Source organism: Corvus moneduloides, unplaced genomic scaffold, assembly GCF_009650955.1.
Source record: "Corvus moneduloides isolate bCorMon1 unplaced genomic scaffold, bCorMon1.pri scaffold_98_arrow_ctg1, whole genome shotgun sequence".
Classification (NCBI taxonomy): Eukaryota; Metazoa; Chordata; class Aves; order Passeriformes; family Corvidae; genus Corvus; species Corvus moneduloides.
Window position 1 is genome coordinate 236237 of NW_022436939.1, and position 21288 is coordinate 257524.

The 21288-nt window shown below is 60.8% G+C and overlaps 3 protein-coding genes and 1 long non-coding RNA gene across 4 annotated transcripts; 2 read left to right on the forward strand and 2 right to left on the reverse strand.

Moving 5' to 3' along the window:
- Positions 1 to 4995: 4995 nt before the first annotated feature.
- NOP10 (NOP10 ribonucleoprotein) lies at positions 4996 to 5937 on the forward strand. The gene is made up of 2 exons (XM_032098180.1): positions 4996 to 5105; positions 5361 to 5937. Exons 1-2 carry the CDS (start codon positions 5052 to 5054, stop codon positions 5499 to 5501), a joined length of 195 nt encoding a protein of 64 aa, XP_031954071.1. The 5' UTR covers positions 4996 to 5051; the 3' UTR covers positions 5502 to 5937.
- Positions 5938 to 7795: 1858 nt separating this feature from the next.
- On the forward strand, positions 7796 to 12168 carry LOC116439090 (FXYD domain-containing ion transport regulator 3-like). Its single transcript, XM_032098179.1, has 7 exons — positions 7796 to 7843; positions 8789 to 8845; positions 9051 to 9080; positions 9743 to 9766; positions 9900 to 9974; positions 11628 to 11671; positions 12004 to 12168. The coding sequence occupies exons 2-7, from the start codon at positions 8806 to 8808 to the stop codon at positions 12160 to 12162; spliced, it is 372 nt and encodes a 123-aa protein (XP_031954070.1). The 5' UTR covers positions 7796 to 7843; positions 8789 to 8805; the 3' UTR covers positions 12163 to 12168.
- On the reverse strand, positions 12075 to 21239 carry LOC116439089 (leucine-rich repeat LGI family member 4-like). The gene is made up of 7 exons (XM_032098177.1): positions 21031 to 21239; positions 19633 to 19797; positions 17504 to 18012; positions 14663 to 14941; positions 14321 to 14610; positions 12549 to 14071; positions 12075 to 12448 (listed from the first exon to the last, which is right to left on the reverse strand). Exons 1-5 carry the CDS (start codon positions 21149 to 21151, stop codon positions 14587 to 14589), a joined length of 1098 nt encoding a protein of 365 aa, XP_031954068.1. The 5' UTR covers positions 21152 to 21239; the 3' UTR covers positions 12075 to 12448; positions 12549 to 14071; positions 14321 to 14586.
- On the reverse strand, positions 17194 to 17496 carry LOC116439092. Its single transcript, XR_004238048.1, has 3 exons — positions 17378 to 17496; positions 17306 to 17341; positions 17194 to 17270 (listed from the first exon to the last, which is right to left on the reverse strand). It is a non-coding gene; the product is annotated as an uncharacterized LOC116439092 (long non-coding RNA).
- Positions 21240 to 21288: the final 49 nt, after the last annotated feature.

The following is a 21288-nucleotide window of genomic DNA, read 5'->3' on the forward strand; positions in this document are numbered from 1 at the left end:
CCCATCCCACACCCCACATCCCACTGCTGCGGGACAGCCACGAGCATCCTGTGAGGCCACCGATGCCCATTGCCAGGGGATGGGGTCAGGGCTTGGCTGTGCTGCTTGGCCAAGCCCAGGCAGGGCTTTCACAGCCCCATCCCAGAGCCCATTTCCCACCTGGAGCCGGGGGTGCCTCTGAGTTCTGCTTCCCCAGCCCCAGGGACGCTCTCCTTGTCTGCTCATTGCCCCCACGGTCTCTTGGCAGCGATGGCCTCAGTGGGGGCTGCTGACATCCTCAGCAACTTGGAGGTTGCTGCTCAATTTTACTGCTGCAGGGGCTTCTTCAGCCTTCAGCTCTTCAGGTCAGGAATTCAGTGCCAAAGGACCATTAACATTCAAAACACCCTCACAAGACAAGCCCTGGGAATCATTGAGGTCTTCAATTCTTTTGTGGTTAATTAGAGCGATTCCGGAAGTGTTTTCAAAGTTAACATATTATATTAAAAAATTAATGAAATAATAACTTTTCCACAGTTTATTCTTTTCCTGTTTATACATTAACAATTCAAAACACCCTAACAGGACAAGCCCCTGGGAATCATTTCTGCCTTCAATTCTTTTGTGGTTAATTAGACAGATTTCAGAAGTCTACTCAAAGTGAATATACTGTGGTAACAATACAAGGAGAAATGATTTCTTTTCTGTGCCCTGTTTACTTTCTTCCTGTTATACACTGATATCGGGGATCTCCAGCTGATATTGATCCTGGCTCCTCCTAATGCAGTCGGAATAGATCTGAACATCAAGGCCCTTTATGGCTGACAGTCAATCACACTTTGTCTCTACCCCCACCCCACCATTTCCCTCATCCAACCCCTGGCACTCAGAGCAGCCTCGTGCAAATCTGAGCTTCCTCCACTCCCACTGAGGGACAGGACTGAGAAAGTGTCCCCAGGTTCCAGTGAGAGCAGAACACTGCAGGCAGTGATGACAGGGGGGACAAGCAAGGGCAAGGTGTCTCTGATGCTGAGCAAAGCTGGATGTGTTTCAGGAATGCAAAGGGCCAAGGCCTGAGCCCCAGCCCCTGGCAAGGCAGATCCTGTCCCTCCCTCAGTGCTCAGGGCTCTTCCCGGGGCACTGGGATGTGGGGATGTGCAGTGCCAAGGGCAGCACCATGGGGCGGCCCCTGCCAGGCTGCTGAGCAGGGACAAGGAGGCCCTGAGGCCCCAGGGCTGCAAGGGTCACTTGTCTCCTGCTGGCCTCAGGGCCAGGGCCAGCAGCCGTGGCCCAAGTGCTGCCTGCACAAGTTGGCTCTGTCAGGGCCTTGCAGCTGCTGCCCATCCCTCTGCCCTCTCCAGCCCAGGCTGTCCCACGCTGTCCCTGCCCTGCGCCTCGGTCCCTGCAGGCTGTCCTCATCCCCCTGGCTGCCCCACCTGGCTGGCCCCTTCCTTTGCTGGCATCTCTGCGTCCTGTCTGCCTCTGCCTTGGCACACAAAGCCTTGCGCTTGATACCAAAAGGGTTCATTCCATTTTTACCGTGTCTGTGAACTTTTAGCAGAGGAACGAGGCATGCAGGGGCTGCTTTCCCAGCAGGGACAGCTGGAAGAGAAGAAGAAGACATCTGGCTCAAGGGTGCAGTGCTAGAAAAAACAAGGACTGAATCTGGGAACTTGGGGTGGGTTTTAAGGAAATGGGTGAATTGTAATACGCATGTAGCGACTGTATGTGAGCGACACTTGTAGAGTCACGTGTCCACATAAGGTTAGGAGTTATCCCCTGCTGGAGCTCAGGCCTGAATAAATGATGCTCTCTTTAACACCAGATTAGTGCTAAGGAGTCTTATGCTGATATTTCAGAGATTTGGTGACAGCGGAGCCTCACAGAACCAAGGAGTCAACAGTGACACTGTGGGACCCCATGAAACCAATGGTCCATTGTCATAGTGCAGATCCAAGGATCCATGGTGGCACTGTGGAACCAAGGAGATGGTTGTTGACAGCACGAACGCTCATGGAACCATGAGCCACTGTGACACAGAGTGGCCACATGGAGCCAATGGGCCATTGTGACTCTGCAGATCCAAGGAGACCCTTGTGACTGAGGAACCTCATGGAACCAAGGGTCCATTGTGACACTGTGGGGCCCTGTGGAACCAAGGGGACCACAGTGACATTGTGGGGCTTCATGGAACAATGGAGACCATTAGGACACTTTGGGACCCACTGGAACCATGGGGCCATTGTGACACAGCAGAGCCTCCTATAACCAAGGGGCCATTATAGCACAGCAGGGCCTCATGGAATCAAGGGGACCATTGTGACCCCGTGGGGCTTTCATTGACAGTTTGGGGCTCAATGGAACCAAGGGGCCCTTGTGACACTGTGGGGTCTCATGGAACCAATGGTCTACTGTGACACTGCAGGGCCTTATGGAATCACGGAGACTGTTGTGACACCACAGGCCTCATTGAACCAAGGGGCCATTGTGACACTTTGCGGCCCCATGGAACAACGAGTCCATTGTGACACTACAAGGCCTCAGGGAAGCAAGGAACCATTGTGACACTCTGGGACCTTCTTGGGCCAAGGGGCCGCTGTGTCACTGTGTGGCACCATGGAACCAAGGAGAGCATTGTGACACTCCAGGGCCCCATGGAACTAAGGATTCATGTAACGGTGTGGGGACTCATGGAATCAAAGGTCCATGGTGATATTGCGGGGCCTCATGGGCCTGGGCAGCAATGGCAAATTGATTTCTCAGAGCTGCCCAGGAAAGGGGGAGATCGGTACCTGTTGGTGCTAACAGATTCCTTTTCAGGATGGCCAGAAGCTTTCCCCACCAGAACTGCCAAATCACGAGAAGTAACCAAAGTATTGTTACAGGAAATAACACCGGGTTTTGGAGTCCCAGCCACAATGTCCTCAGATAGAGGCCACACTTTATTTCAAAAATTGTGCAGCAAATTAACCACCACTGAGGCAGAGATTGGGAACTCCACACTCCAGATCATCCTCAGTCGAGTGGCCAAGTAGAGAAAATGAACCTTTTGATTAAGCTGCCAGTTACAAGATTAAGACAAGAGACAAAATTACCTTGGCCTCTGGTTCTTCCATTGCCATTATTACGAATTCGAACCAAGCCAAGAGTAAAAGAGAAATTGAGTCCTTTTGAAATATTGTATGGGAGGCCATACAGGGTCCAAGAAGGCATCACCCCCACCCAAGTAGGGGAGGAAACCCTACACAAATACATGATGGCCCTAAACAAACAGCTCAAAGAAATTGAAGAACATGCAGCTAGGGCTCGAAACAGAGAATTAGACGGAGCAGTACATGATGTACAACCCGGAGATTATGTATATGTGAAATCTTTTGCAGAAAAGACCCCAGAACCACAGTGGGAAGGACCATTCCAGGTGCTCCTGACCACCTTTCCTGCAATCAGGATCAAAGAACAAGCTGCCTGGATTCACCATACCCGAGTGAAGAAGGCTCCTGAAAGATTCTGGAAAGTCACGCCGAGTGACAATGAACTGAAATTAAAACTTACTCAGGAAAGTAAACAGAGTGTGGGTGAAATGTTAGCATAGCTTAACACCTTTTAAAATGAATAGTCAAATGAGCATCATTTGGAAAATGGCAATTTTTGTGATGATTGTTGTAGCCATAGCTACTGAAGGAAATGCAACATTGCATGCATATAAGGTGACTGGTGTACATAAATGCCAAAGGAAAGCTTATGACTTTCATTCTCGTCGGTCCCTGAGTCAGATGTTAAAAATTACAAATGCGACTGTTTGGGAAGGAAGGAACATCTGGGGATGTGAATATGCATTCATTCAAGATGGATTCCATGGGGCTCACCAAGAACCCGTGAAATTTACCCAAATTGGCCCAGAATGCTGTGACAAATGCTTAACTGGCTGTTCTGAGTTCAGACTTAAAATAGAAAGATGTACAGTTAAAGATTTAAAACTTGACTTTAACATAACCCAAATTTGTGCTCAAGCTGAGGTTAAGGCACCTCCCATGTTTTGGATCCAAACTGCCCCGTTTTGGCTCCAAAGTCACCCTTTTGGGACCAAACTCATCCTTTTTGAGGCCAAATTCCCCTTTTTAGGGGTCAGACTCCCATATTTTTGAATCCAAACTCCCCTTTTTAGGTCAAAACTGCCCCTTTTTGGTGCTCAAACCCCCAGCTTTGGGCCAAATTCTCCCTTCTGTGGTCCAAACTCCCATCCGGGCCCCCAAATTCCCCTTTTTTGGCCCCAAATTCTCCCTTTTTGAACACAAACTCCCATTTTTTTGGATCCAAACTGCCCCATTTTGGCTCCAAAGTCCCCTTTTTGGCCAAAATTCTCCCTTTTTGATGCTGAACTCCCTTTTAGGGGTCAGTCTCTGAGGTTTTTTTAATCCAAACTCCCCTTTTTTACGTCAAAACTGCACCTTTTTGGTGCTCAAACCCCCAGCTTTGGGCCGAACTGTCCCTTTTGGGGCCAAACCCCCCGTTTTGAGTCCAAACTTCTCATCTGGACCCCCAAATTCCCCTTTTTCAGCCCCAAATTCCCCTTTTTTGGACCCAAATTCCCCTTTTTTGGACCCAAATGCCCACTTTGGGGAGCCAAACTCCTATGTTTTTCATCCCAAATCGCCCTTCTCAGCCCCAAATTTCCCCCCTGGATCTCATTGGGTCCCCTGGGTTGAACTTTCAGGGGTCAGAGTCCCACTGTTTTAAATCCAAACTCCCCTTTTTAGGCCGAAACTGCCCCTTTTTGGTGCTCAAACCCCCAGCTTTGGGCCAAATTGTCCCTTTTGGGACCAAACTCCCATCTGGGCACCCAAATGCCCCTTTTTCGGCCCCAAATTCTCCCTTTTTGGGACAAATCTCCCCTTTTTTTGCTCCAAATTTGGCCCCCAATCCCATTGACTGCCCTGGGTTGACCTGTTCTCTTGCCATACACTCAGCACTACAACTCCCATCACCCCCCGCGGCTATTTCCGGTATCAACCCCGCCCCTTTCTCTGTCTGTGCTGAGGCAACTTCCGGTCAGGTGTGCCTGGGCTGCCGCCATGTTCCTGCAGTGCTACAACAACGAGCGCGGGGAGCGCGTCTACACCCTGCGGGTACGGGCGGGTTTTGGGGGGGCTCGGAGGAGTTTGGGGGGCCCTTGTGGAGCCCCGCGGTGCTCGGGTGTTCCAGGCTGGCGTTTGGGGGCGGTGCGGGGCGGTTTGGGGGTCCTGTGGGGGGGAGTTGGGGCCTTTGGGGCCGATCTGGGGAGGGACTGGGGGGAATTTTGGGGTCTCGAGGGGGGATTTGGGGGCGATCCGGGGGGATTTGGGGGTGCTGCCGGTGTCTCGCTGAGCCGCTGCCCCTCGCAGAAGGTGTCTCCGGACGGGGTCCCCACACGCTCGGCTCACCCCGCCCGCTTCTCCCCCGATGATAAATTCTCCCGGCACCGCCTGGCCCTGAAGCGGCGCTTCGGGGTCCTGCTCACGCAGCGGGGCCGGGCCCTGCTCTGAGGGAGCGCAGAAAACCCCCCCGAGATGGCCCCGAGAGCCCCGGAATGATCCCGAGAGCCCCGGAAGGATCCCTGCCACGAGAGACCCCCGGGAAGAGGAGAAGAGGAAGAAGGAGGAGAAAGGAAATAAAACCGAAACGCGGCGGGGAGAGAGGAAAAATTCCCAGGAGGAGGAAGAATTCGACGGAAAGAACAATTCTCGCGAAATTTTCACGATGAAATCCACGCCGGGAAAAGGTGGTGGCTCCAAAGTGCCCCCAAAAAAACCCCATGGAAGTGTCGGAAACGGCCCCAAAGGCGCGTGGAGCTGCCCCCGAACGCCTGGCAGCGATTTGTTTGGCTTCGCGAACATCCCGAGCGGCTTCCTGGGGAAAATCTTTATCCTGCTTCAGGAGGTGACCTGAATATTAAAGGTTTCGGTGCTCTGGGGTCTCTCAGTTTCGGTGTCCGAGGAGATCATTGGGTCCGTCCTGGTTTTGGGGCGGTTTTGGGACTGGGGAGGGGATTTAGGGGGGACTTGGGGATCGGGAGGACACTTGGGGGGGGCACTCAGGGATCCTGAGGGGCAGTTTGGGATCCGGGGGGGGAATTTGGGGGTCAGGGAGGGGAATTTGGGGTCCCTTTGGGGGCTCTAACGGGGCTCTATGGGGCGCGGGGCATGCTGGGAGTTGGAGGCGCGGGTATAATGGCGCTCAATGAGGCCGCGGGGCATCACGGGAGTTGGAGGCGCGGGTATAATGGCGCTCAGTGAGGCCGCGGGGCACGGTGGGAGATGTAGTCCCGGAAGTCGCTGTAAGGGGGCGCTTGAGGGCTCGGGAGGGCACTTTTGGGTCTAAGGGGGCAATTGTGGGTGCACAGGGGGCACCTACGGGGAGTCCATGGGCTCGGAAAGCCCCTGCGGGCACTTGCGGGGCTCTGGCGGGTCTCTCTGGGGCGCGGAACACGACGGGACTTGTAGGGGCGGAACGGGGGCCGCGGAGGATGATGGGAGATGAAGGCCCGGGCGCCATAAGACTCTATGGGCCGCGAAGCATGACGGGAGCTGAAGGCTCAGCGGTAATGGCGCTCTCCAGCTACCGCGGTGCATGATAGGAGCTGTAGTCCCGGAAGCGGCGTTAGGAGACAGCTCTGTGGTTGGGGGCAGTTGGGGGTCCCGAGTGGGCTCTGAGGGGGCGCTAAGGGGTCCTGGAGGGTCTGGGGGACGCTTATGGGGCACATGGAGCCGGGAAAGGGGGCTCTGGGGGGCGCGGTGCCTGACGGGAGCTGTAGGCTCGGCTCCATTAGGCCACCATGGGGCCGCGGGGCATGACGGGAATTGTAGGCTAAAAGTGAGCAAAATGGCGCCGCCTCCAGTCCCCGCCCCTAGGCCCCGTCCCGAGGCGCTGATTGGCTGCCGGCGGTGACGGGCGGGAGCTTCGACCAATGAGAGGCGGCAGAGGCGGGAACAGCGCGTTCCACCCCTCCAGTCCCTCCCAGTACAGCCCAGTACAGCCCCAGTGCCTCCCAGTACTCCCCAGTTCCCCCCAGTCCCTCCCAGTACCACCCAGTGTCCTTCCCCAGCGTTCCCAGTGTCCCCCAGTATGTCCCAGTCCATCCCAGTGTGCCCTCCGGTGTTCCTAGTGCTCCCAGTTTGTCCCAGCATCCCCTAGCATCACTCCCAGTATATCCCAGTATCCCCCAGTATCACTCACAGCACCCCCAGTTTGCCTCAGTATCGCCCAGCATCACTCCCAGTTTATCCCAGTATGGCCCAGTCCTCCCCATTTCCTGGCCCAGTCTGGCCCAGTATCCCCAGTATCGCTCCCAGTCTGGACCAGTATCCCCCAGTATCCCCAGTACTGCTCCCAGTCTGGCTCAGTGCCCCCCAGTATATCCCCCAGTATCCCCCAGTATCGCTCCCAGTATCTCCCGGTATCGCTCCCAGTATCCCCCAGTATCCCCCGGTATCGCTCCCAGTATCCCCCAGTATCCCCCAGTATCGCTCCCAGTATCGCCCCCAGTATCGCTCCCAGTATCCCCAGTATCGCTCCCCAGTATCGCTCCCCAGTATCGCTCCCCAGTATCGCTCCCAGTATCCCCCAGTATCCCCAGTATCCCCCCCAGTATCGCTCCCAGTATCCCCAGTATCGCTCCCAGTATCCCTCAGTATCCCCAGTATCCCCAGTATCCCCCCCAGTATCGCCCCCAGTATCCCCAGTATCGCCCCCAGTATCACTCCCAGTATCCCCAGTATCCCCCAGTCCCTCCCAGTCCGAAGCTCCTCTGTGGCCCCGCCCCCTCCCCGGCCCCGCCCCCTCCCAGTTCTCCTCCCCATTTCCAGTTCCCCGTGGCTGCTCTGGGAAGGTGAGTGGGGCCCCCAGTCGCTCCCAGTTCACCCCAGTAACCCCCCACTAACCCCCCAGTCCCTCCCAGTTCATCCCAGTAACATCCCAGTAACCCCCAGTCCCTCCCAGTTCATCCCAGTAACCCCCCAGTCCCTCCCAGTTCATCCCAGTAACATCCCAGTAACCCCCCAGTCCCTCCCAGTTCATCCCAGTAACATCCCAGTAACCCCCCAGTCCCTCCCAGTTCATCCCAGTAACATCCCAATAAGCCCCCAGTCCCTCCCAGTCCCTCCCAGTCCATCCCAGTAACCCCCCAGTCCATCCCAGTAACCCCCCAGTCCCTCCCAGTTCATCCCAGTAACTCCCGTTATCCCCCAGTCCCTCCCAGTTACCTCGGACTTATCCCCAGTCCCTCCCAGTCCATCCCAGTTACCCCCCACTTCCTCCCCAGTTGCTCCCAGTAGCCCCCAGTTGCTCCCAGTCCCCCCCAATTCCCCCCCCCCCCGCCCAGTCCCTCCCAGTCAGCTCCAGTCCCCCCCAGTCCCCCCCAGTTTGTCCCAGTCCCGCCCTGCTCAGGAATCCCAGTGACTCACCCCCCCGCTCCCAGTTCCCTCCCAGTTCCCTCCCAGTTCCCTCCCAATCCCCTCCCAGTCCCTCCCAGTCCCCTCCCAGTCCCCTCCCAGTCCCTCCCAATCCCCTCCCAGTCCCCTCCCAGTACTCCCCAGTCCATCCCAGTCCCTCCCAGTTGCTCCCAGTTAGCTCCAGGCCCTCCCAGTAACCTCCCAATTTCCCCAGTCAGTTCCAGTCCCCCCCAGTTTGTCCCAGTCCCGCCCTGCTCAGGAATCCCAGTGACTCACCCCCCGCTCCCAGTCCCCCCCCAGTCCCCCCCCAGTCCCCCCCCAGTCCCCTCCCAGTTCCTCCCAGTCCCTCCCAGTTCCCTCTGGAATTTCCCTTCCTCCCCCAGGGGTCAAAGGTCACAGAATGGAGCGGGAAAGCCTCGGGGCACTGGTGATACTGGGAGGTACTGGGAGGGACTGGGACCGACTGGGATGGACTGGGAAGGGATTTGGGGTGAAATGGGAGGGACTGGGAGGGACTGGGAGGGAACTGGGAGGGGACTGGGAGGGACTGGGAGGGACTGGGTTGATTTCAGGGGTTACTGGGCGGGACTGGGCCCAGTGACCGCCCCAAACTGGTTTAACTGGTGCCCCCTTCCCCCACCCCAGTTCTGTCCCTGGCCAGAGGGGACCCCCCCGGTGAGTGACTGGGACAAACTGGGAGGGACTGGAAGGGACTGGGAGGGGGAGGGGCTGTACTGGGAATGGCCTGGGTCATACTGGTTATACTGGGGTAGAGGAGCCATACTGGTTTATACTGGGAGGGGGAGGTCTGTAATGGTTTATACTGGTTTGTACTGGTTTTTGCTGGGAGGGGGGTCCACACTGGCTTCTACTGGGAGGCCGGGGTGCATACTGGTCCCCACTGGTTTATACTGGGAGGGGGTGTCCGTACGGGTCCGTACTGGTTTATACTGGGAGGGGGTGTCCGTACGGGTCCGTACTGGTTTATACTGGGAGGGATGATTCATACTGGTCCGTACTGGTTTATACTGGTCTGTACTGGTTTACACTGGGAGGAGGAGTCCATAGTGGTTTATAATGGTCCATACTGGTCTATACTGGTTTATACTGGTCCACAGTGGTTTATACTGGTCTGTACTGGTTTACACTGGGAGGAGGGATCCATAGTGGTTATACTGGTCCATACTGGTTTACACTGGGAGGAGGGGTCCATAGTGGTTTGCACTGGTGTGTACTGGTTTATACTGGTCCTTAGTGGTCTATACTGGTTTATACTGTCCCGTACTGGTTTATACTGGTCCGTACTGGTTCCTCTGACCCCTCCCTTCCCCCCACAGATGCCCCCAGTCCCTTCGAGTATGGTGAGTGCGGGGAACTGGGAGGGACTGAGAGGGGACTGGGAGGTTACTGGGAGGCACTGGGAGTTACTGGGATGAACTGGGAGGTTACTGGGAGGGCCCGGGCACACCCCAAGGTGCCGCTCTGTGCCCCCAGACTGGTGCCAGCTGCGCGTCGGGGGCCTCGTGGTGGCCGCGGTGCTGAGCGTGGTCGGCATCATCGTCCTGCTCAGTGAGTGCCACCTGGGCCACCCCCTGGGCCACCCCTGTGCCACCCCTGTGTCACCCTGTGCCACCTGTGCCACCTGTGCCACCCGTGCCACCCTGTGTCACCCCCTGGGCCACCCCCTGTGCCACCCTGTGTCACCTGTGCCACCCGTGCCACCCTGTGTCACCCCCTGGGCCACCCCCTGGGCCACCCCTGTGTCACCCTGTGCCACCTGTGCCACCCTGTGTCACCTGTGCCACCCGTGCCACCCTGTGTCACCCGTGCCACCCTGTGTCACCCCCTGGGCCACCCCTGTGTCACCCTGTGCCACCTGGGCCAGCCCTGTGTCACCTGTGCCACCCGTGCCACCCTGTGTCACCCCCTGGGCCACCCCTGTGCCACCCCTGTGTCACCCTGTGCCACCTGTGCCACCCTGTGTCACCTGTGTCACCCCCTGGGCCACCCCCTGTGCCACCCCTGTGTCACCCTGTGCCACCTGGGCCAGCCCTGTGTCACCTGTGCCACCCGTGCCACCCTGTGTCACCCCCTGGGCCACCTGGGCCACCCCTGTGTCACCCCCTGGGCCACCCCCTGTGCCACCCCTGTGTCACCCCTGGGCCACCCCTGTGCCACCTGTGCCACCCTGTGTCACCTCTGTGCCACCCTGGGCCACCTGGGCCACCCCCTGGGCCACCTGTGCCCCCCCTGTGCCACCCCTGTGCCACCCCTGTGCCACCCCTGGGCCACCCCCTGGGCCACCCCCTGGGCCACCCCTGTGTCCCCTTTGGGTCCCAGTGCCACCCTTGGGTCCCTGTGCCACCCTTGGGTCCCTGTGTCCCCTTTGGGTCCCAGTGCCACCCTTTGGGTCCCAGTGCCACCCTTGGGTCCCAGTGCCACCCTTGGGTCCCTCTGTCCCCTTTGGGTCCCAGTGCCACCCTTGGGTCCCTGTGTCACCCTTGGGTCCCAGTGCCACCCTTGGGTCCCTCTGTCCCCTTTGGGTCCCGCTGTCCCCTGGGGGGTCCCTGACGCCCCCTTTGGGTCCCCTCAGGTGGGAAGTGCAAGTGCCGGAGCAAGGCCAGGTGGGACTGGGGGCACTGGGGGGCACTGGGGGGCACGGGGGGGGCACTGGGGGGCAGTGGGGGGGCACGGGGGGGCGCTGGGGGGCACTGGGGGGTACTGGGGGGCACTGGGGGACATTGGGGGGGCACTGGGGGGTACTGGGAGGCACTGGGGGATACTGGGGAGGCACTGGGGGGCACTGGGGGACATTGGGGGATACTGGGGGATACTGGGGGACATTGGGGGGGCACTGGGGGGTACTGGGGGGAACTGGGGGATACTGGAGGGTACTGGGAGGCACTGGGGGGGGCACTGGGCGGACACTGGGGGGACACTGGGGGGCACTGGGGGGCACTGAGGGGCACTGGGGGGATACTGGGGGGACTGGGGGACACTGGAGGGCAGTGGAGGGGTACTGGGGGACTTTGGGGGATACTGGGGACACTGGGGGGACACTGGGGGGCACTGGGGGGTACTGGGGGATACTGGGCGGATACTGGGGGGCACTGGGGGGGGCACTGGGGGATACTGGAGGCACTGGGGGGCACTGGGGGCACTGGGGGGATTTGGGGACACTGGGGGACATTGAGGTGTCCCCTCCCCCCCCTTCCCCCGCAGCCGCCGCCGCCCCCCCCCGGAGCTGTCACCGCTGGCTGGGACAGGTGAGCGTCCCCTCCCCCCTGGGGACACTGGGGGACACTGGGGACACTGGGGGGGCATTGGGGGGACACTGGGGGGACATTGGGGGGCATTGGGGACACTGGGGATACTGGGGGGGCATTGGGGGACATTGGGGGACACTGGGGATACTGGGGGGGCATTGGGGACACTGGGGGACATTGGGGGACACTGGGGGGACACTGGGGGGACATTGGGGACACTGGGGGACACTGGGGGACACTGAGGGGACACTGGGGACACTGGGGGGACACTGGGGACACTGGGGGGACACTGGGGGACGGTGCCACCCTGAGCCCGCCCCGTCTCTCCACAGGAGCCGCCAGCTCGTGCTGAGCTGTCCCCAGGTGTCCCCAGGTGTCCCCAAGAGGTGACAGCGGGGGGGGGGGGAGGGGCCGGGTTTATTTTGGGGGCTGAACCCCCCCCCAAAATGTCCCCAAATGTCCCCAAAAGGACAATGAATAAAAAAGAGTGAAAAGAAGGGGGTTTGGTCATTGGGGGAGGGGACACAGGGACATCGGGGCCATGGTGGCACTGGGAGGGGACATCGGGTCAGTGCTGGTGGCCTTGGGGACATCGGGGCCATGGTGGCACCTGGAGGGGACATTGGGGTGCTGGTGGCCTTGGGGACAGTGGGTTGGTGACAACATTGGGTCACTGGTGGCCTTGGGGACATCAGGGCCATGGTGGCACCAGGAGGGGGCACTGGGGTGCTGGTGGCCTTGGGGACATCAGGGCCATGGTGGCACCAGGAGGGGACACTGGGGTGCTGGTGGCCTTGGGGACATCAGGGCCATGGTGGCACCAGGAGGGGACATTGGGGTGCTGGTGGCCTTGGGGACAGTGGGTTGGTGACAACACTGGGTCATTGGTGGCCTTGGGGACATCAGGGCCATGGTGGCACCAGGAGGGGGCACTGGGGTGCTGGTGGCCTTGGGGACATCAGGGCCATGGTGGCACCAGGAGGGGGCACTGGGGTGCTGGTGGCCTTGGGGACAGTGGGTCATTGGTGGCCTTGGGGACATTGAGGTGATGGTGGCACCAGGAGGGGACACGAAGCCAGTGGTGACACCGGGTGCTGGTGGCCTTGGGGACATCGGGGTGACGGTGCCACCAGGAGGGGATATTGGGTCAGTGCTGGTGGCCTTGGGGACATCAGGGCCATGGTGGCACCTGGAGGGGACATCGGGTCAGTGATGGTGGCCTTGGGGACATCAGGATGATGGTGGCACCTGGAGAGGACATCGGGTCAGTGATGGTGGCCTTGGGGACATCAGGATGATGGTGGCACCAGGAGGGGATACAAAGCCAGTGGTGACACTGAGTGATGGTGGCCTTGGTGACATCGGGTCGATGGCGGCGTTGGGGACATCGGGGCCATGGTGGCACCAGGAGGGGACATTGGGCCAGTGGTGACACTGGGTGCTGGTGGCCTTGGGGACATCAGGATGATGGTGCCACCAGGAGGGGACATCAGGTCAGTGCTGGTGGCCTTGGGGACATCGGGGCCATGGTGGCACCTGGAGGAGACATCGGGGTGCCGGTGGCCTTGGGGACATCAGGTTGGTGATGACATTGGGTCATTGGTGGCCTTGGGGCCATCGGGGCCATGGTGGCACCAGGAGGGGACATTGAGGTGATGGTGGCACCAGGAGGGGACACGAGGCCAGTGGTGACATTGGGTGCTGGTGGCCTTGGGGACATCAGGTCAGTGATGGTGGCCTTGGGGACATCAGGGTGATGGCGCCACCAGGAGGGGACATCGGGTCAGTGATGGTGGCCTTGGGGACATCAGGGTGATGGTGGCACCAGGAGGGGACATCGGGTCAGTGATGGTGGCACCAGGAGGGGACATCAGGCCACCAGTGGCCTTGGGGACACTGGGTCACTGGTGGCTTTGGGGACCCTGGGCTGGGGGTGGCCCCACAGGTCCCTGTTGGTGTCCGGTCGATGTCCCCGCGTCCCTCAGGTGACCGAGCCCACGGGGACATCCCCACGTCCCTGCAGCCCCGCGGTGGCACCGCTGTCCCCATCTCTGCACCGCCACGGTGGCCACCGTGCCCACGTCCCTGCAGCTGCCACCACGTGTCACCTGGTGTCCCCTCACGTCCCCGTATCCACAGTGACCTCGTGGCCACCGTGCCCATGTCCCCAGCTCCGTGACGCTGCGGTGGCCACCATCCCCACGTCCCTCAAGCCACCACCACGTGTCTCCATGGTGTCCCCTCATGTCCCCATCTCCCCAGGGACGTGGTGGCCACTGTCCCCAGATGTCCCCTCAGGTCCCGATGTCCTCAGTGACCTCGTGGCCACTGTCCCCATGTCCCCATCTCCACGATGCCATGGTGGCCACTGTCCCCTCAGGTCCCGATGTCCTCAGTGACCTGGTGGCCGCTGTCCCCAGATGTCCCCTCAGGTCCTGATGTCCTCAGTGACCTGGTGGCCACCGTGCCCATGTCCCCAGCTCCGTGATGCTGCGGTGGCCACCATCCCCACGTCCCTCAAGCCACCACCACGCATCCCCACGGTGTCCCCTCATGTCCCCATCTCCCCAGGGACGTGGTGGCCACTGTCCCCAGATGTTCCCTTGGTGTCCCCCCGATGTCCCCTCCCATCCCTGTATCCACGGTGACCTGGTGGCCACTGTCCCCATGTCCCCATCTCCACAATGCCATGGTGGCCACTGTCCCCTCAGGTCCCGATGTCCTCGGTGACCTGGTGGCCACCGTCCCCAGATGTCCCCTCAGGTCCAGATGTCCTCGGTGACCTGGTGGCCACCGTCCCCAGATGTCCCCTCAGGTCCCGATGTCCTCGGTGACCTGGTGGCCACTGTCCCCTGATGTCCCCTCAGGTCCCGATGTCCTCGGTGACCTGGTGGCCACTGTCCCCAGATGTCCCCTCAGGTCCCGATGTCCTCGGTGACCTGGTGGCCACCGTCCCCACATTTCCGCTCAGGTCCCGATGTCCTCGGTGACGTGGCAGTAGATCTGGGTGGCCCCCTTGAAGCTGGAGGCCACCAGGAAGTGGCGCTGGCCGACGGTGACGGGGACGAAGGCGCGGGGGGTGGGCGCGGGCAAGTCCTGGGCCGGCTCCAGGTGGCCGCCGGGGCCCAGGCGGAAGACGCGGCTCGGGGCGAAGTCGTTGCCCAGCAGGACGTAGCGGTGGCCACCGAGGGTCAGCGGCTGGAACACCAGCGAGCCGCGGGCCGGCACCTGCTGGACCTCGCGGAACATGGAGCCCTCCCAGCGCATCACCTGCACGTGGGGAGGGTGCGGGGTCAGCGGGGGCGCCGGGGGGTGATGGGACCTGGGGGTGGGGTGGGATGGGGTGGGACCATGGGATGGGATGGGATGGATGATGGGGTCATGGGATGGGATGGGATGGGTTGGGATGGGGTGGGATGGGATGGGTTGGGATGGGATGGGTTGGGATGGGATGGGATGGGATGGGTTGGGATGGGATGGGATGGGATGGGTTGGGATGGGATGGGTTGGGATGGGATGGGATGGGATGGGTTGGGATGGGTTGGGATGGGATGGGTTGGGATGGGATGGGATGGGTTGGGATGGGTTGGGATGGGATGGGATGGGTTGGGATGGGGATGGGTTGGGATGGGTGGGATGGTTGGGATGGGATGGGTTGGGATGGGTTGGGATGGGGTTGGGATGGGATGGGTTGGGATGGGATGGGATGGGTTGGGATGGGTTGGGATGGGATGGGATGGGATGGGATGGGTTGGGATGGGGTTGGGATGGGGTTGGGATGGGATGGGTTGGGATGGGTTGGGTTGGGATGGGATGGGATGGGTTGGGATGGGTTGGGATGGGATGGGTTGGGATGGGATGAGTTGGGATGGGTTGGGATGGGATGGGTTGGGATGGGATGGGTTGGGATGGGTTGGGTTGGGATGGGATGGGTTGGGATGGGTTGGGATGGGATGGGTTGGGATGGGTTGGGATGGGATGGGTTGGGGTGGGTTGGGTTGGGGTGGGATGGGATGGGTTGGGATGGGATGGGATGGAATGGGATGGGATGGGTTGGGATGGGTTGGGATGGGATGGGTTGGGATGGGTTGGGATGGGATGGGATGGGTTGGGATGGGATGGGATGGGTGGATGGTTGGGATGGGTTGGATGGATGGGTGGGATGTTGGGTTGGGATGGGATGGGATGGGTTGGGATGGTTTGGATGGATGAGTTGGGGATGGGTGGGATGGGATGGGTTGGGATGGGTTGGGATGGGTGGGATGGGTTGGGGTGGGTTGGGTTGGGGTGGGATGGGATGGGATGGGTTGGGATGGGGATGGGATGGGTTGGGATGGGATGGGATGGGATGGGTTGGGATGGGATGGGATGGAATGGGATGGGATGGGATGGGATGGGTTGGGTTGGGATGGGATGGGATGGGTTGGGATGGGGATGGGATGGGTTGGGATGGGGATGGGATGGGTTGGGATGGGATGGGTTGGGATGGGGATGGGATGGGATGGGTTGGGATGGGTTGGATGGGATGGGATGGGTTGGATGGGATGGTTGGGATGGGTTGGGATGGGATGGGATGGGTTGGGATGGGATGGGATGGGGATGGGTTGGGATGGGTTGGGATGGGTTGGGATGGGATGGGATGGGTTGGGATGGGGATGGGATGGGTTGGGATGGGTTGGGATGGGGATGGGATGGGTTGGGATGGGTTGGGATGGGATGGGATGGGTTGGGATGGGGATGGGATGGGATGGGTTGGGATGGGGATGGGTTGGGATGGGTTGGGATGGGTTGGGATGGGATGGGATGGGTTGGGATGGGATGGGTTGGGATGGGATGGGTTGGGATGGGTTGGGATGGGTTGGGATGGGATGGGATGGGTTGGGATGGGTTGGGATGGGATGGGTTGGGATGGGATGGGATGGGTTGGGATGGGATGGGATGGGATGGGTTGGGATGGGATGGGATGGGATGGGTTGGGATGAGTTGGGATGGGTTGGGATGGGATGGGATGGGTTGGGATGGGATGGGTTGGGATGGGATGGGTTGGGATGGGGATGGGTTGGGATGGGTTGGGATGGGATGGGATGGGATGGGTTGGGATGAGTTGGGATGGGTTGGGATGGGATGGGATGGGTTGGGATGGGTTGGGATGGGATGGGATGGGTTGGGATGAGTTGGGATGGGTTGGGATGGGATGGGTTGGGATGGGATGGGTTGGGATGGGATGGGATGAGTTGGGATGGGATGGGTTGGGATGGGATGGGATGAGTTGGGATGGGTTGGGATGGGATGGGATGGGTTGGGATGGTTGGGATGGGTTGGGATGGTTGGGATGGGTTGGGATGGGATGGGATGGGATGGGTTGGGATGGTTGGGATGGGTTGGGATGGTTGGGATGGGTTGGGATGGGTCGGGTTGGGTCAGAGCCCTCCCAGCTCATCACCTGCACACAAGGTCATGGGGTCATCAGTGAGGTCACGTGACCCTGATGGACCCCATGGTGACCCCCATAGACCCATGACCATGACAGTGATGACCCCCATGACACTGATGACCCCCATGACCACATGACAGCAATGACCCCCATGACCCTGATGACCTCCATGACCACATGACCCCCATGACCCTGATGACCCCCATGACCACATGATCCTGATGACCCCCATGACTCTGATGACCCCCATGACCCTGACGACCCCCTGTGACCACATGACCCCAGTGGCCCCCATAACCCCATGACCTCAATGGACCCCAACAGACCTTCCCACGCACCCACGACCCCGCTGTGCCCCCGTCCCCACCCGTCCCCGCTGTGCCCCCGTCCCCGGCCACCTTGGCGTCGCCGAGGAACCTGGTGAGGCACAGGAAGACGCTGCCCCTGACGCGGAAGTGCTTGGCCGCGTAGACGTCGGGCACGTGGGGGATGTCGGTGTGGGGCGCGAAGCTGCCGCCGCTCCAGCGGTACACGAGCGGCCGGCGCTGCCCGCTGCACACCACGAGCGCCGGACGCCCGCCCAGCTCCAGGAACTCCAGGTGGGTGTCGCGGTGCCATGGCCGCAGCGTCTGGTGCGGGTAGAAGCCTCCGGAAGCCCAGCGGAACACGGTGCTGGTGCCGCCCTTGGAGCTGTCGGCCACCCCCAGGTACAGGTGGCCGCCGAGGCGGGCGGCGGCCACGGCGTGGGGACGCCGCAGGTGGCCGCTGCCCAGGGCTTGGTGGCGCACGAAGGCCGAGCCGGGGCCGCCCGAGCGGCGCCACACCCAGGAGCCGCCCCCGAGCTGGGCCACCACCACCAGCAGGGTGTCACCCACCGGGAGCGGGTGGCAGGCGACCGGGGACGAGCCTGCGGGGACACGGGGGACAAGGGCGGGTCGGAGGGACCGCGGGGCTGGCGGGGGCATCGGGGACATTGGAGATGTGGGGCTGGTGGGGACTCGGGGGCACTGGGGGCACTGGGGGCATTGAGGACACTGGGGGGCACTGGTGACACTGGGGGCACTGGGGACACTGGGGACATTGGGGACACTGGGGGGCACTGGGGGACACTGGGGACACTGGGGGGCATTGGGGGCACTGGTGACACTGGGGGCACTGGGGACACTGAGGACACTGGGGACACTGGGGGACACTGGGGATATTGGGGACACTGGGGGCACTGGGGACACTGGGGACACTGGGGGCACTGGGGACATTGGGGACACTGGGGGCACTGGGGATACTGGGGGACACTGGGGGCACTGGGGACACTGGGGACACACTTTTTTTCCCATTTCCCCTCATTTTTTCCCAGCCCCACCCCATTTTCCCCCATTTCCCCCCCATTTCCCCTCCCCATTTTTCCCATTTTTCCCCATTTTTTCACTGGTTTTTGCCATTTTCCCTCCATTTTCCCCCGTTTTCCCCAGTTCTCCCCATTTTTCCCCACTTCCCTCCCATTTTCCATCATTTCTGCCCATTTTTCACCATTTTCCCCCGGTTTTCACCATTTTCCCCATTTCCCTTCATTTTTCCCCATTTTCCCTCCATTTCCCCCCCTTTTATGCCATTTTTCCCCCGTTTTTCCCGTTTCCCCCCATTTTTGCCCCGTTTTCTCTCACTGTTGATGATGGTCGGGGCCCGGAACCTCCCCCTGAGCTGGTCCCACTCCCACCCCATTTCCCCCCATTTTTTCCCCATTTTTTCCCCATTTTTCCCCATTTTTCCCCAATTTCCCCATTTTCCCCCATTTTTTGCCTGTTTTTTCCCGTTTTCCCCCGTTTTTGCCCCATTTTCTCTCACTGTTGATGATGGTCGGGGCTTGGAACCTCCCCCTGAGCTGGTCCCACTCCCACCCCATTTCCCCCCATTTTCCCCCCATTTCTCCCCTGTTTTTCCCCATTTCCCCCCCGTTTTTCCCCATTTCCCATTTTTCCCCATTTTTCGCCTGTTTTTTCCCGTTTTCCCCCCATTTTGCCCCGTTTTCTCTCACTGTTGATGATGGTCGGGGCCTGGAACCTCCCCCTGAGCTGGTCCCACTCCCACCCCATTTCCCCCCATTTTCCCCCCATTTTTTCCCCATTTTTCCCCAATTTCCCCGTTTTCCCCCATTTTTCGCCCGTTTTTGCCCCGTTTTCTCTCACTGTTGATGATGGTCGGGGCCTGGAACCTCCCCCCGAGCTGGTTCCACTCCCACCCCTTTTCCCCCCATTTTCCCCATTTTTCCCCATTTCCCCCCCGTTTTTCCCGTTTTCCCCATTTTTCCCCATTTTTCACCTGTTTTTTCCCATTTCCCCCCATTTTGCCCTGTTTTCTCTCACTGTTGATGATGGTCAGGGCCCGGAACCTCCCCCCGAGCTGGTTCCACTCCCACCCCATTTCCCCCCATTTCCCCCCCGTTTTTCCCGTTTTCCCATTTTTCCCCATTTTTCCCCATTTTTCGCCCGTTTTCCCCGTTTTCCCCCGTTTTTGCCCCGTTTTCTCTCACTGTTGATGATGGTCGGGGCCCGGAACCTCCCCCCGAGCTGGTCCCACTCCAGCAGGGCGCAGGCTCCGGCCGCGGGCTGGGCCAGGGCCACCCCCGGGTGGCCCCCGAGCGCGAAGGGCTCGGCCCCGAGCGACGAGAACGGCAGAGACTGGAACGGCCGCAGCTCTGGGGACACGCGGGGACAGCGTGGGACACACGGGGACACACGGGGACACACGGGGGACACACGGGGGACACGCGGGGACAGCGTGGGACACACGGGGGACACACGGGGGACACACGGAGACACACGGGGACACACGGGGACACACGGGGGACACACGGGGACACACGGGGACACACGGGGGACACACGGGGACAGCGTGGGACACACGGGGACACACGGGGGACACACGGGGACACACGGGGGACACCCTGGGGACACCCTGGGGACAGCGTGGGACACACGGGGACACACGGGGGACACCCTGGGGACAGCGTGGGACACACGGGGACACACGGGGACACACGGGGACACACGGGGGACACACGGGGACACACGGAGACACACGGGGACACACGGGGACACACGGGGACACACGGGGACACACGGGGGACACACGGGGACACACGGGGACACACGGGGGACACACGGGGACACACGGGGACACCTCGGGGACATCCTGGGAACACCCTGGGGACACGGGGACACCCCAGGGACACCCCCAGTCCCTCCCAGTTCCCTCCCAGTCCCTCCCAGTGCCGTTTTCATCCCTAAAATCGCCATTTTTCACCCTAAACCTGGCAGGTTTTCCCCCCCCCAGTCCCCTCCCAGTATAACCCAGTGCCTCCCAGTCCCTCCCAGTATAACCTAGTCCATCCCAGGGGCTCCCAGTATAACCCAGTCCCCTCCCAGTGCCATTTTCACCCCTAAAGTCCCCATTTTTCACCCTAAACCCAACGGGTTTTATCCCCCCCAGTGCCTCCCAGTCCCCTCCCAGTCCCCTCCCAGTATATCCCAGTTCATCCCAGTGACTCCCAGTCCCTTCCAGTCCCCTCCCAGTCCCTCCCAGTCCCTCTCAATCCCCTCCCAGTCCCCTCCCAATCCCTCCCAGTCCCTCCCAGTCCCTCCCAATCCCTCCCAGTCCCCTCCCAGTCCCCTCCCGATCCCTCCCAGTCCCCTCCCAGTCCCCTCCCAGTCCCTCCCAATCCCTCCCAGTCCCCTCCCAGTCCCTCCCAATCCCTCCCAGTCCCTCCCAGTCCCTCCCAATCCCTCCCAGTCCCTCCCAGTCCCCTCCCAATCCCTCCCAGTCCCCTCCCAGTCCCTCCCAGTCCCTCCCAGTCCCTCCCAGTCCCCTCCCAATCCCCTCCCAGCCCCTCCCAATCCCTCCCAGTCCCCTCCCAGTCCGTCCCAGTTACCGTGCCGGTGGCACTGGAGCTGCCGGGGGCTCAGCAGGGCCAGGGGGGTGCCCTGGTGGGGGAGGGGCCCTCGGCAGCGGCCGCCGCCCTCGGGGGGGGTGGGGGAGGGGCGGGTGCCCATCCAGCGCAGGAGCCAGCGCAGGCGGCAATCGCAGCGGAACGGGTTCCCGCGGAGGTCCCTGCGCGGCACCCGAAGGCACCGAAACGGCACCGAATGGCACCGAATGGCACCGAATGGCACAAAAATGGCACAAAAAT

Coding starts and splice junctions, on each gene's coding strand:
- LOC116439090 (XM_032098179.1), top strand. CDS start 8,806: ATGGAGCGGGAAAGCCTCGGGGCACTGGTGATACTGGGAG. Junction 8,846..9,050: donor GGCACTGGTGATACTGGGAG/GTACTGGGAGGG, acceptor CCCCCACCCCAG/TTCTGTCCCTGGCCAGAGGG. Junction 9,767..9,899: donor CCCCAGTCCCTTCGAGTATG/GTGAGTGCGGGG, acceptor CTGTGCCCCCAG/ACTGGTGCCAGCTGCGCGTC.
- NOP10 (XM_032098180.1), top strand. CDS start 5,052: ATGTTCCTGCAGTGCTACAACAACGAGCGCGGGGAGCGCGTCTACACC. Junction 5,106..5,360: donor AGCGCGTCTACACCCTGCGG/GTACGGGCGGGT, acceptor TGCCCCTCGCAG/AAGGTGTCTCCGGACGGGGT.
- LOC116439089 (XM_032098177.1), bottom strand. CDS start 21,151: ATGGGCACCCGCCCCTCCCCCACCCCCCCCGAGGGCGGCGGCCGCTGC. Junction 19,798..21,030: donor GCTCCAGTGCCACCGGCACG/GTAACTGGGACG, acceptor GCGTGTCCCCAG/AGCTGCGGCCGTTCCAGTCT. Junction 18,013..19,632: donor GGCCCCGACCATCATCAACA/GTGAGAGAAAAC, acceptor GTGTCCCCGCAG/GCTCGTCCCCGGTCGCCTGC.